Source organism: Orycteropus afer, unplaced genomic scaffold (assembly GCF_000298275.1).
Source record: "Orycteropus afer afer isolate SDZICR_OR568_19922 unplaced genomic scaffold, OryAfe1.0 scaffold00150, whole genome shotgun sequence".
NCBI classification, from domain to species: domain Eukaryota; kingdom Metazoa; phylum Chordata; class Mammalia; order Tubulidentata; family Orycteropodidae; genus Orycteropus; species Orycteropus afer.
This window is the reverse complement of record NW_006921737.1, coordinates 1245999-1261338: the sequence shown is the minus strand read 5'-3', so window position 1 is coordinate 1261338 and position 15340 is coordinate 1245999. Positions and strand designations below refer to the sequence as shown.

The 15340-nt window shown below is 45.0% G+C and overlaps 1 protein-coding gene across 1 annotated transcript; it reads right to left on the bottom strand.

The window, feature by feature from the left end:
* Positions 1-277: 277 nt before the first annotated feature.
* HAPLN3 (hyaluronan and proteoglycan link protein 3) lies at positions 278-12425 on the bottom strand. Its single transcript, XM_007946111.1, has 4 exons — positions 12302-12425; positions 4086-4454; positions 1685-1987; positions 278-564 (listed from the first exon to the last, which is right to left on the bottom strand). Exons 1-4 carry the CDS (start codon positions 12423-12425, stop codon positions 278-280), a joined length of 1083 nt encoding a protein of 360 aa, XP_007944302.1.
* Between the last annotated feature and the right edge of the window lie 2915 nt (positions 12426-15340).

Sequence of the window (15340 nt, the reverse complement as noted above, 5' to 3'; positions counted from 1 at the left end):
GGACAGCAGCTTTTTTAAAAGTTCCAAAACTTCAAATGCCCTAGAGGAGGGGGCAGGAGGATTCCTGGAAGTCGAGAGCCTTGACAGTGTCCAATGAGCAAAAGGAGAGTTTAGATTCTATCAGGTTTACAAAAAATAGTAATACTTCACAATTTTTTAAGTTGCAAAGTATAAAAACAATACTAAAATTGCCTTAACCCTCCAGGGAGAATGAAGCACTCAATAAATACTCAGCCAGTGAGAGAACGGGGAGGTGCAGGGCCGGCTGCCTGGGGTTCTAGCGTTGACGGTAGCAGTAGACCCCAAACTTGTGGCTCTGTGGGTGTGGGAAGCCAAAGCTTCGGACACCAGGTTCAGGGGGTCCGCAGTTGAGACGGGGCTGAGCCACTGGGTAGCGGATGCTGCCATCTGCCAGCCAGCCAGCGTCACAGCGGTCCAGGCCCCAGAACTTCCAGGCAGCGAAGAGCTGGCCCACCTTGGCGATCTGGGCACCATCCTCCTGGCAGGCTGCCTTTGCCTCTGTCAGTGTCAGCTTCTCAGGGTGCTCCAAGTAGTACACTTGCCCTGAGGGGAAAGGGGGGCATGAGTGCTGGGTGGCCAGAAGGCCCAGTGGAGTGGTAGCAATGCTAGCCCCTCCACCAGCCCCCAGCAACCTAACAACTGTGTGAGCCCAGGAAGCCACCATGCTGTGGGGGGATGTATGTGCAGTGGATGCTTTTGGGGTGCCTTTCCAGGCATTACCCTTTTCTTAGATTCCCCTCCCCACCTGGCACAGGGTGGGGTCCCTCAGTTATGTCTGTACTCCCCATCACCCTTCCATAACTGCACCATGGGTGAATGCCCACCCAACCAGGCTAGACTAATCAGAATCTCGCTCATCAATAACTTATGGAGTCCCTGGGAGGTATAAACAGTTAAATACTCAGCTACTAATCAAGAGGTTGGTGGTTTGAACACATCTTGAGGCATCTCAGGCCTGAGGATCTGCTTCCGAAAAGTCATAGTTTTAAAAACCCTATGGCACAGCTCTATTCTGCACACAAGGTTGCCATGAGTTGGAATTAACTCAAGAGCAACTATTAACTACTATGAGCCAGGCACTTTTCAAAATGCTTAGGATATGGTGCTGACTCGGTTTCTTTCTTTCTTTCTTTCTTTTTTACTTGCCTATCTTCCCCTGAGCTCTGGTAGCGTAGTGCCTAAGGCACTTGACTGCTAACCAGAAGGCTGGCGGTTCATACCCACCAGCCACTCCTCGGAAGGAAGGTTGGGCAATCTACTTCCGTAGTGATACCGCCTCGGAAACCCAATGAGGGGTCGCTATGAGTCAGGTCTGACTCGATGGCACATAACAACAACAATCTTCCCCTGAAGCGAGTCGCTTTTTGAGGACAATGTTTTATTTGTCTACAATGCCCCATATCCTAATCTAGGCCCCAGCACACAGTAGGCACTCAGGAAACGTTTGATGGATGAAGAAGCCAATGATCAGCATGAAGCATCAGCAGGGAAATACTCCAAGCTCAGACAAACATCAGTTCAAGACCTGCCTGGTGCTCTAGGCCTCCAGGTAAGGGGCCAGCAGGGCAGGCTGATGGTCTGACACTGCCCAGATGCTGCCCTCCTTTGGGACCCAGACCAGTACCAGATCCTAGGTCTGTCTGTGCTCAGCCACTCCACTCACCCTTTAGGGCAGCAGCGAAGCAGAACGCGTCATAGCGGTGCAGGCGGCGGTGCTGCAGGCCATAGCTGCGCACACCAGGTGCCAAGCCCAGGCCACCACAGGGCTGCCGAGGCAGCGTGATGGGATATTGCACTGAGCCGTCCTGCAGCCAGCCTGCGTTGCACCAGTCTAGGCCCTCCTCCCAGGCCCGGAAAAGCTGCTCAAAGGAGGCCAGGACCGCATCTTGCTCCTCACAGGCCTGCTGGGCCTCATGGAAGTTGAGTTGGTAGCGCCCCTGAGGAGGCTGGTAGGGAAACACCACACCTGAGGAGAGAAGAAAGAGCATGAGGGGTGGACAGGGACTGAGCAGGTAGGAGACCCCAGTGTCCTCCCACCGCCACTGGGATATGTGCTCTTTCATCTCTCTCATACATACACACACACATACACACACACAAGCACAAGCACACACACGTTCACAACACTCCTTAGCAAAACTGCAATTTCCTGTCCATTCTCAGAGTTCCCCAAATCTGAGGCAGAGCCCATGCCTGGTTTCCATGAAGTAGGCTGGCACATACTCAGAAACATTTATTCAGTTTTTAAGGTAATTAGTTCATCAGCTTGCCAATGTCCCAACTACAGAATTGGAACATGGCCTAATTCACAGGGCTATGGCAAGAACCCAGTGAGGAGGTGCTGCCATTTGCAGGAGCTGGGTTTGGCTTCCACCAAACCCTTCTCAATAGCTGAGACCTGATCATTAACATTATTGTTGTTGTTATGAGCTGTCAAGTTGGACCTGAATCATAGCGACCCCTCCTTGGGTTTCCGAGGCGGTATCACTACGGAAGTAGATTGCCCAACCTTCCTTCCGAGGAGTTGCTGGTGGGTTTGAACCACCAGCCTTCTGGTTAGCAATCAAGTGCCTTAGGCACTATGCTACCAGAGCTCCCATTAATATTATAATTAGGGTGAAATCTTCTTAAGGGTCTGCAAGAAACTTCCATATGTGACAGACAATTTTTCAGGAGAAGGAGAGGGCCTAGAAGCTGTGAGAAGAGGAGGGCTGGTAAAGGGCCCTTATGTAAAAGGAACCCGAGCTCACAGAGGTCCTGGGGCAGAGGACTCCCCTCCTGGTGGCCAGGATGTACTAGAGGCCACAGGCTCCCCTCAAAATTCACTGTTCATGGTTGAGATTCTACTAAAATTAGCAAATAAACTTTATATAACACCAAGGTTTGAGCTCTGCTATTTATTGAGCGAGGCACTGGAGGCAAGGCTTATGCTCATCTCTGAAGAAATAAAGAGAAGCTACTATTAGTTCCATTTTACACTGAGTCTGTTCTCAGACAGGATGCTCAGACAGGATGAGGCATTTGCCCAGGAGCCACAGATAGGATGGGTAAAACCAAAAATTAAAAAAAAAAAAACCTCACTGCCAGTGAGTCAGTTCTGACTCATAGTGACCCCCTTTGGGTTTCTGAAGCAGTAAATCTTTATGGAAGTAGACTGCCCAGTCTTCCTTCCACAGAGGGGCTGGTGGGTTGAACTGCCAACCTTCTGGTTAGCAGTCCAACGCCTTAGGCACTATGCCATCAGAGCTCCTTTAGGATGGGTAAAGATGGATTCAATCCCAGGTCACCAGACTACAGCCTGGTCCCTCACCCCAGCTGTCTCTCAAACAGGTAGGAAAGACAAGCATACACACAGCCCCACCTAGAGGCAGAGAAGGTAAAAGTAACTTAGAGACCTCAAACTGGAGCCCACAGATAATATCTGGCCTGCTGGGTCTGGCTGGTTTGGACAGTACCATGTTTTTTAAAACATAGGAGATTTTTACACAAATATCCAGAGGTTTCATATAAAAAATAAAAGCTTCTCTAGTCAAATCAGAAAATCTGGCAGCACTGGACCTGCATTCTGGTGCAACATCATCAGCTAGGCCTAAGTAGAGCTGTTGCCTCTGGATGGAGTGTGGGCTCTGCAGTGTGCCCCAGTCCTCACCACTCCCTATAACCTCACATTCGGTCTGCCTCATTCCCTTGTGTTGCCTGCAAAATCTACATGAATATCTGCCCTATCTCCAATTACCTGTGAGACCAGCTCCCTTTGCCCTCTCTCTGAATGGGATGTGATTAGAGAGGGGAGTAGAGTATAGCATATTCTTAAGCCAGCCTAGTTCAAACCCCAGCTCTACCATTTATAAGCTGTGTGACCTTAGCTAAGTTCCTTTACCTTCTTTTGCCTTGGTTTCCTCATCTGTAAAATGAGAGTGTTAATAGTAGCTTTCTCCATAGAGTTGTTTGGAGATCAAAAGATGTGTGAACCTGTCTAAAGCTCAAAGGTCTAGATGCTTTCTCAGGGTCCTCCACCCCCACCCCCAGTTTCCAGCATCACCTAACTCCAGTCAGGGTCTCACCTCGCAGCTCCAGCTCCACCAGGCCACTTTCATCCTCTAGCCCATCAATGACCTCGCAGCGGTAGCGCCCATAGTCCTCCAGCCGCAGGTCTCTGATCTCCAGTGAGACTTCACGCTCCCTGCCCTGACGCAGGTGCACTCGGCCTTGGTAGACCCCGAAGGAGCGGTGTCTTGGCCCGATGGCCACCAGCACATCCTGCTCTGGAGCTCCATTATCTGACAGCTTCCACCATTTGATACGTATGGGTCTCGGGGAGGCCAGGGCTGGCTCATAATGGTAGTGACAGGGCAGGGTCACATTGGCCCCTCGGTAGGTAAACAGGGTCTCCTCGGGTGTCTCTACCACCAGCTTTACTCCATTGAAGAGGCCTGGGGAAAGAGGTTGGGTGCAGATGGGGAACAGCTGTAGCACATCTGTACCCCCACCATCATTCCCAGCTCTCTCTAGGCTCAGGGGTGGTAGATTACAAAAACGGACATATTTCTCCATCCCTCCCAGTATCCACTCCCTCTGCAATATGACTTTGTAGCACCTCTGTTTTGGTCACTTTGTGCCACTCTCAGAGGAATATACCACAAATGGGATAGCTTTTAACAAACAGGAGTTTATTCTTACAGTTTATGGAAGCTAGAAGTCTACATTCAAAGTGCCAGGCTCTAGGAGCTGGGTGAAAGCCCCTTGACCTCGAGCGTCAGCAATCCCTCTTGCTCCTGGCCCACTGGAGCTAGAGGTGTCCTTCACTCAGGCAGCTGCTGGCTACTGAGGCTGATAAGCCCAAAGTTGACAAACAAAATGGCACACAGTCCCAATATTATCAAACAACACACAGGCCACTAATTCAAGTCCAGAAAAAGTCCCAAGATTGGCAGGACATGGCAAACTGCTGAACAGTGACTTGGCTACATGCAGGGTTCAAGCATGCCAAAAAGCTATAAACCATTCTCAAATCTTCTCCTTATATATGGGAAGCAGACCACATCCCTAAAGCAGCTACTCAGATGCTTGTGGGAGATTCCACCTTGGAGTTGATTGCCAGTCTCATCATGGGGAATCACTACATCCAACTGCCCACCCATTCAAAACCAGGCCCAGCCAAGTTGACATAAAACCTTAACTACCATGAGCCCCACCAAGAGGTAGAATTTATTTCCCCTCCCTCATAAATCTGTACTAGCCTTGCCACATCCTTTGATCATTCGAATGTATCAGACTGTGTCTTTTCTGAGCCTAGGCCTCAAGAGGCTTTGTCACTTTCACTCTTTCTCTTGGAAGCTTGCCAGCCATCATGAGAACAAGCCTGGGCCAGCCTGCTGGAGGATGAGAGACCACATGGAGCACAGACAGCCACCCCAGCTGAAGCCAACCTAGACCAGCCATCCCCTACTTGAGCTGCCAACTGACCGTAGGTGCATGAATGAGCACAACCAAGATCAGAAAAGTCACCCAGCTGAGCCCAGCCCAAAATGCTGATCAGAGAATCATGAGCTAAATAAATGCTGTCTTAAGCCACTAATTTTGGGTGGTTTGCTATGCTCAAAAGCTGAATGACAGTTTGGCAGTTTCCAAAAAAGTTAACCATACAATTACCAAATGACCCAGAAATTCTACTCCTAAGTATATATTCAAAAGACTTGAAAGTAGGGATTCAAACAAAAACATATTACCAATGTTCATAGCAGCATGATTCACAATAGCAAAAAGTTGGAAACAACCCAAATGCCCAACAACAGATGAACAAATAAAATACAATCTATTCATACAATGTAATATTATTCAGTCATAAACAAGAGTGAAGTAGTGATACATGCTACAACATGGATGAATCTTGAAAACATTATGCTAAGTGAAATAAGCCAGCCACAAAAGGCCAAATATTGTATGATTCAATTTATATGAAATATACAGAATAGGTAAATCCATAGAGACAGAGAGTATGCTAGTGGTTGTCAGGGGCCATGGGGAGGGAGAAATGGAAAATGACTGCTTAAAGGATATGGGCTTTTGGGGTGACAAAAATGTTTTGTAACTAGACAGAGGCAGTGATTGCATAATAACATGAATGCACTGAATGCCACTGAACTGTGTACTATAAAATGGCTAATTTTTTTTCCTTTTTCTTTAGGAATTTTCCCTTCCCTCCTCTTCTATCCCTGGTAACCAACAAATAAACTTTCCTTCCATTTGTAAACCTTTCTTTTACTTTTTACAACAGTAGACTAATACGATATTTTCCTTCTGTGATTGACTTTTTTCACTCAGCATAATGTCCTCAAAGTTCATCCACATTATGCAGTCTTTTGCAGATTCTACATTATTCTTTATGTTGCATAGCATTCCATTGTGTATATGTACCACAGTTTGGTTATCCATTCTTCTGCTGATGGACACTTAGGTTGCTTCCATCTCTTTGCTATTGTGAATAGTGCTGCAGTGAACATGGGTGTGCATATGTCTGTTCGTATCCTGGCTCTCACTTCTTTAGGATATGTACCTAGTGACGAGATTGCTGGATCAAATGGTATTTCTATTTCCAACTTTTTAAGGAATTGCCATACCGATTTCCACAGTGGTTGTATCATTTTATAGTCCCACCAGCAGTGTATGAGAATCCCAATCTTTCCACATCCTCACCAGCATTTTTAAATTTGTTATTTTCTGTCTTGAACTCTGCTGTTAGTGCTGGGGTGAGATGGTATCTCATTACTGTTTTGATTTGCATCTTTCTAACGGCTAACGATCACAAGCCATTTCTTCATGTGTTTGTTGGCCATAAGTGGCTAATTTTATGTTATGTGAATTTTACTTCAGTTGAAGGAATAATTAATCTAAGAGGCTAACTGAGGTATCCGGCAACAACATGAGCAACTCCACATGAGGTGGGTGGATTAGCAGCCATGCCTCAATGCCCCCAGAGTCTCCTTCCCTACCAAACTGATCCAGAGAAGCATAACCTTCCCTTCACACTCTGGTCCAACTACCCACCATGACTCTTCCCAAACACCTAATAGCACTGGTGAGGAGCCCAGAACTTGTAGAGAAAATTATACTAAGGGCTCAGAGGTAACAAACACAGAGCTAAGATGCAACAAAAGAACCAAGTTTAAGGACTCATCTTTAACCCTCTCAGGGGGTGGGGGTGGGGATGACTCAAGGAGCTCTGGTGGTGTAGTGGTTAAGGCATTTGGCTGTTAACCAAAAACGTCAGTGGTTTGAATCTACCAACTTCTTTGTGGAAGAAAAATGAGGCAGTCAGCCTCCGGAAAGATTTACAGCCTTGGAAATCCAATGAGGATCATTATGAGTTGGAATCGACTCAGTGGCAATGAGTTTGGTTATTGGTTTGAGGAGTGTCTCACAAGGAGCCCTGGTGGCAAAGTGATTAAGCACTTGGAAGCTAAACAAAAAATCAGCAGTTCAAACCCACCAGCCACTCCATAGGAAAAAGACAATCTGCTCCTGTAAAGATTACAGCCTTGGAAACCTTATGGGGCAGTTCAACTCTGTCCTATAGGGTTGCTATGAGTCAGAATTCTAGTCAGAATTGACTAGATGGCAGCAGGTAGGGGCCTCGCTCCCAGGTAGCATAAAGGGTTTGTGCTTGGCTATTAACCAAAAGGTTGGCAGTTGAAATCCACCCAGTGGTGCTGTAGAAAAAAGACCTGGTGATCTACATCCATAAATATACAGCCATTGAAAACCCCATGGAGTCCGTTCTACTCTGAAACATGTGGGGTTTGCCATGAGTTGGAATTAGTTCCACGGCAACTGGGCTTTTTGGCTTCCAGATTTTTTTTTTTTTTTAAAGGCATCTCACTGTCTCTTTCTCTTGAGTCTAGACTTCAAGACAAGCATCAAGTATGCAAGGGGAGGCAGTCTTGGGGGTAAGCCAGGAGGTAGACAGAGAGGCTTTCTGTAGAGGATCTCATGCTGAAAAGAGCTATACTTAATGGTCCAGGTTCTCTAGGGTAGTAGTTCTCAAAGTGTGGCCCCTGGACCAGCAGCTTCAGTATCACTGGGAACTGATTCCCACTCACTGCCTTAGAGTCGATTCCAACCTTTAGGGCAGAGTAGAATTGGCCCAATAGGGTTTCCAAAGCTGTAATCTTTACAGAGGCAGACTGCCTCACCTTTCTTCCACAGAGCAGCTGGTGAGTTCAAACCACTGACCTTTTGGTTAGCAGACAAATGCTTTAACTATTAAGCCACCAGAGCTCCTTGGGAACTGATAGAAATGTAAATTCTTAGGCACCACCCTAGACCCACTGAATTGAAACCCTGGGGTGACACTCAGCACTTTGTGCTCTAATAACGCTTCCACGTGACCCTGATGCTCACTGCAGTTAGAGAATTCCTCCTCTAGAGAGTCAGTACTGCAGAGTTTTAAGATCATAAACCCTGGAGTCAGGTGGTCTAGGTTGGCACCACAATTTCAGAGCTTTGAAATCTAATCAGTCCTCAGTTTCCTTACTTGTAGATACCTACGGTACCTGTAAGCAGCATCACAAGAAATGGAGAAAAGATTGCAGTTGTCAAAGATTTCATATTACTTGGTTCCACAATCAACACTAATGGAAGCAGCAGTCAAGAAATCAGACTGACATATTGCACTGGGCAAATCTGCTGCAAAAGACCTTTAAAGTGCTGAAGAGCAAAAATGTCTCTTTGAAGACTAAGGTGTATCTAACCCAAGCCATGGTGTTTTCAGTCACCTCATATGCATGTGATAGCTGGACAATGAATAAGAAAGACCGAAGAGCTGATGCTTTCCAGTTGTGGTGTTGGAGAAGAATACTGAAAGTACCATGGACTGCTAGAAGAACTAATAAATCTGTCCTGGAGCAAGTGCAGCTGGGATGCTCCTTGGAAGCAAGAATGGCCAGACTTTGTCTCATCTACTTTGGTCATGTTGTCAGGAGGGACCATTCCCTAGAGAAGGATATCATGCTCGGTAAAGTGGAGGGTCAGTGAAAAAGGGAAGGCCCTCAACGAGATGCAATACAATATCTAATTTCCTGACTGCTGCTTCCATGAGTGTTGATTATGGATCCAAGTAAAATGAAATCCCTGATACCTTCAATCTTTCCTCCATTTATCATGATGTTGCTTATCAGTCCAGTTCTGAGGAACTTTGTTTTCTTTATGTTGAGGCAAAATCCATCCTGAAGACTATAGTCTTTGATTTTCATCAGTAAGTGCTTCAAGTCATCTTCACTTTCAGTAAGCAAGGTTGTGTCATCTGCATATCTCAGGTTGTTAATGAGTCTTCCTCCAATCCTGATAACACATTCTTCTTCATATAGTCCAGCTTCTCAGACTATTTGCTCAGCATACAGATTGAATAAGTATGGTGAAAGGATACAACCTACCACTCGTCTGTCAGTCTGTCATACTGTGGTACCTTACATGTTGCTGTGAGGCTAGAGGCTATGCCACTGGTATTTCAAATACCAGAAGGGTCACCAATGGTGGACAGGTTTCAGCGGAGCTTCCAAACTAAGACAGACTAAGAAAAAGGACGGGGCCTCCTCCAGTTCTGAAAAAATTGGCCAGTGAAACCTTGTGAATAACAGTGGAACACTGTCTAATATATTACTGGAAAACCTTATGACTAGCCTTAAAACATTGTCCAATGTAGTGCTGGAAGATGAGCCCCACAGGTTGAAAGGCACTCAAAATACAACTAGGGAAGAGCTGCCTCCTCAAAGTATAGTCTCCCCATCAAGCTCAATTGGCATAACATACTACACAAAAATATTGTTCCATATCCTACTTTGATGAGTAGCAACTGGGATCTTAAAAGCTTGCAAGCAGCCATCTAGATGCAACAATGGATCTCTCCTCATCCAGAGCAGTAAATCAAAGATGCATGGAATCGATTAGCCCAAGAGAGTGGTACACCATGTGATCCTCAGCCTACACAACTATGAGACCAGAAGAACTAGATGGTGCCTTGCTACCACTGTCAACCACTCCAAGGGGGATCTATGTGGGAAATCCTGGATAGAGTGGGAGAAAAATGTGGAATAAAATTCAAAATTATTTAAAAAAAAAAAAAACACCAGGTTTGCTAGTCTGACCGAGCCTGATGGAACCACTGAGACTATGGCTCCTAGTTGGCCCTTCTGGTCTTGAACTGAACACACTCCTATGGCTTCCAGCCCAACAAAAGATAGGCATATGAGTTTATCATTTACATTAGGTAGATAAATTCCCTGCAGAGAACAATCATGGGAGAACAGAAGGGCTGTGTATGCACAGGGAGACAGCTCAGGGGGCAGAAGTGTATGGGAGGGAAGGATACAGAGAAGAGCTAACTATGGGGAGGAAGTGGGAGAGGAGCTGTTGCATTGTGGGAAATTGTAGTCAATGTCATGAAACAAAATGTATGTGAACTGCTGTATGGAAAACAAATTTGTTCTGCAGACTTTCACCCAAATCACAATAAAAAAAAAACAAAAAAAAAACACCAAACTCACTGCCGTTGAGTCGGATTCGACTCATAGCGACCCCACTTTGGGTTTCCAAGGCGATATCACCATGGAAACAGATTGCCCAACCGTCCTCCTGAGGAGTGGCTGGTGGGTTTGAACCACCAGCCTTCTGGTTAGCAGTCAAGTGCCTTAGGCACTATGCTACCAGAGTTCCCAGTAATAAGTAAATAAATAAAGCCATCCATTTGTGGCGTATGTTTGTTGTGACAGTAGCACCAGGTAACTAAGACAGCTCAGTTATAAAACCTAGTTATTCCTAACACTAATCTAGGTATTGGTGTGAAAGTATTTTGCAGACATGATGAACTCGACAATCAGTTGTCTTTACATAAAGGAGATTACCCTCGATCATGTGGGTGCACCTCATCCAATTAGTCAAAAGGCCATAAGAGCAAAACTGAAGTTTCCATGAAGAAGAAATTCTGCTTTAAGACTGCAGCATCCACTCCTGCTGAGCTTCCAGCTGCCAGTCTGCCCTACAGATTTCCAATTTGCTAGCCCCCACAACCATGCAAGCCAATTCCTTATAATAAATCTCTTTGTATAATATACACACATACACATATACAGAGACACGTATATATGTATATATTTATTTATACCTACCACCTATATTGGTTTTGCTTCTCTGAAGAACCCTAATACAGACCTTAAGCCCCCTTTCTACTAGGAAGATGAAAAGAGGTCACACTTAAATCCTGAAAAACTGGCAGGACTTTGAAAAAATATAGAAAGCACAAGTGAAGAAGGACAAAGGGAAATGGGAAACACAAGGAGGAAGTGGGAAGAGATCTGTTACATTGTAAGTATGGCAACAATGTTGTGAATCAAAATGTGTAAGAATTGTTGAGTGAAGTGCATGGAGGGATGGACACAGGGAAGAGGTAACTATGGGAAGGAAGTGGGAGGGGAGCTGTTGCATTGTGGTAAACTTCGGTCAATGTCATGAGACAAAGTATATGTGAACCGCTGTATGGAAAGTGAATTTGCTCTGTAAACCTTCACCCAAATCACAATAAAAAAAAAAAAGAAACCCTATGTGGGGCAGTTCCACTCTGTCCTAAAGGGTCAATAGAATTGGAATCAACTTGTTGGCATTGGATTTTTGGTTAGCTCATGTGACAAGCCTTTTTTCTTTATAATAATAAAACCGTCTACATTACTGGGAAAAAAAAAAAAAAAAGAATTGTTGAATGAAAAATTTGCTCTGTAAATTCTCACCTATCGCAATAAAAATAAATTTTAAAAAATGAAACAAAGCACAAGCAATTGTCCTTAAATAAATTCAGCTCTAAGTCTGAAAAAAACAAAACAAAACGAAAAAACTCACTGCCGTTGAGTTGACTGCAATTCATAGCAACCCAATAGGACAGAGGAGAACTGCCCCAAGGGTTTCCAAGACTGAAAATCTGGAAGCAGACTGCTGCATCTTTCTCCTGAAGAGTGGCTGGTGGGTTGGAAATGCTGACCTTTTGGTTAGCAACCAAATGTTTTAACCACTATGCTATCAGAGCTATTCTCTGGGTCTGAGGGGCTAGCAGATAGAGAATAACTAAAGCATCCCTTCCTCTGGTCTTAGAACGAAGCTGATCCACTGCAATGGTAAAGGGCTGCTGACTTCGCACCCTGGCCCCACCCAACCTCAACCCTGCTTATCACAGCAGAAGACAGGGAGGGCCTTGGTGACCCTGCAGAGCAAAGAGTTAGCTAAGGAGGATTCCCACCTTCACCATGGCCATGACCCAGGCCCCACCCATCAGGGCTGTTGGAGTAGTAGAAGCCATTGTAGAAAGGCAGTCCAGAGGTGCAGGGCAGCAGCAACAGCAGGACCAGGAACAGTAGGCTCATTGTGTCACAGACAGCTGTGTATCCTGGGCAAGGTTAGGGGCTGGAGCGAGCTGGAAAGAGGAGGAAAAACAAGCCAATTAGAGCAGCCGGCTGTGGAGGGCCCACCACCCTCAATTCCAGCTCTACTCATTTACCCACTCAACAGTCATTTATGGAGACTTGCCACATACCAGGCTAGGTCCCTGGGGGGCACAAACGATTTGTACTCAACTATTAACCAAAAGTTTGGTGGATTGAACCTACCCAGCAGTGCCATGGAAGAAAGGCCTGGTGATCTGCTTCCATAAAGTTTACAGGCAAGAAAGCCTACGAAGCCTGATTCCAGAAAGTCTATGAAGTTAATTCCAACTCCAAGGCAATGGGTTTGGTTTGGGTTTCTTACTACACACTAAGCATTGTTCTCAGAGCTAAGATGACAACAGATTGAGGTCCCTGCTCTCACAGGGGTTATACCTGGCTGGCAAGATGATCAATACACAGGCAAACAAATCCTAAGAAAGAATGAGCAGGTAGCACAAAGACAATGGGGAAAATGAGGCAGGATGATGTGAGAGTGCCAACATTTTTCATACTGCAGGTTTGAATCTGAAACATTTGTTTAATGAAACCAAATAGATGAGACCAGAATAGAAAATATCAGGGTGAAGGTAAGCCATGTATTGTGAAACTTTTATTTCAATCCAGAAATTTCTGTGAGTGACTGTGGAGGTAGGGTTGTCACAATGTGAAATTTATTTCTTACTCTGGATCAAGGTAATAAAAAGAAAAAAGAAAGAAAGAAAAATATCCTTTAAAGCATGTCCAGGAGTTCTGATGGCATAGTGCCTAAGGCATTTGACTGCTAATCAGAAGGCTGGTGATTCAAACCCACTAGCCACTCCTTGGAAGGAAGGTTGGGCAATCTACTTCCATAGATATACTGCCTCAGAAACCCAAGGAGGGGTTGCTATGAGTCAGAACTGACTCAACAGCAGTGAGTTTGGTTTGGTTTTTCTTTTTGGTAAAGCATGTCCAAGCCTATTCCAATGTTGGTGGACACTCAAATTACCCAGCATATAGGCTGTAGTTTGTTGATGTAATTTGTTAAAATATTATGTCTTCTACATCTTAGTTTGGTGAGTAGAGTCTGGGGTCTTTAAAAGTTTGTGAGTGTAAGATACAACTATTGGTTTCTACTCATCCAGAGTGTCTTGGTTCTCTAGTGCTGCTATAACAGAAATAACCACAAATGAACGACCTAACAAATAGGAATTTATTCTCTTACACCTTAGGAGGCTAGAAGTCCTAATTCAGAGTGTCAGCTCTAGGAACACTGGACCCTGGGCTTCAGCTCTGCCTCTTGTTCCAGGCCCACTGCAGCAAGCTAAGAGGCTTCTTCTGACTCATGTAGCTGCTGGCTGCTGAGGCTGGCAAATTTAAGATCAGTAGGCAACATGGCAGATCACTGGTTCAAGTCCAGGAATGATCCCAAGATTGGCAGGCAACATAACCCAAAATGTGCCAAAAAGCTAGTGACCTTTCTCAAAGTTTCTCCATAAATACAGGAAGCAGCCACACCCCAAAGGCCACTAATTAGCTGCTCATGGCAGGTTCCACCATGGAGTTGATTACACCACACCCAATCCCATCATGTGAAATAAGCACATGCAGGTGCCAACCCATAGCCCAGACAAGCTGCCACACTACTTTAACCATCACACGGGGCAAAAGAGAAAGAAAGAAACCAAAGATTCAAAGAATAAACTAGTCTATAGGACTAATACCATAATGAACCACAGCCTCATCTACCCTGAGAAGAACTAGATGGTGGTGCCTGGCTACCACTACCAACCATTCTGATCAGGGCAACAATAGATTAAGCCTAATAGAATGGGAGAAAAATACGGAACAGAAACTCAAATTCCTTTAAAAAAAACTTACTGGACTGGTTGAGATATAGGACTCCCTGAGACACTCTTCAAAACTTGAACTGAAACTAACCCCTGAGTTCATCCTGTAGGTGAATAACAAATTGGTTCAAAAAAATAATGAGTATTACCCATAAGTACTATGCTTCTTTTAAAAGTCAACTATATGGGGCCACACTATCAACAATACTTTAAAACAAAAAAGAGGCTGTAAGGGGACAGGATAACTAGATTAATAGAAATGGAACAACCAGAATAGAAATGGGACTGTTCATACATTGTGAAAAATGTAACCAATGTCACTGAACAACTTGTGTAGAAATTGTTGAATTGGGAACTTACTCTGCTGTGTAAACCTTCACCAAAAATCCAATAAAATATATATTAAATGTCTTAATTCCATGAAAATGTGAAGTTCTATTCCACATTCCCCCCACCTTTGGCTCATGATTCTTCCATAGAATCTTTGATCAAATTATTCAGTAATGGACATGCATATTTGTATACACTGTAAGAATGTCCAGGTATATAGTAGAGCTGACAAGGGGCAAGACTGTGGTGGATTTTTGTCCATACCCAGCTACTCTGAGTGAGCAGTTGGACCTGCAGGTTTGGGACCATGGTCACAGGGGATATCATGCTCAAGTGGCATAACATACTACACAAAAACACTGCTGCACATCCTACTTTGATGAGTAGCAACTGGGTCTTAAAAGCTTGTAAGCAGCCATCAAGATGCAACGATGGGTCTCTCCTCGTCCAGAGAAAACAAGAATGAAGAAAACCAAAGATGCATGGAAACAATTAGTCCAAGGGACTGGTAGACCATGAGATCCTCAGCCTATATGACTGTTTGCTGTTGTTGTTAAGTGCCGTCGAGTCATTTCCGACTCATAGCAACCCCATGCACAGCAGAACAAAACACTGCCCGATCCCGCGCCAGCCCCACAATCCCTGCTATACTTGAGCCCATCATCGCAGCCACCGTGTCAATCCATCTTGTTGAAG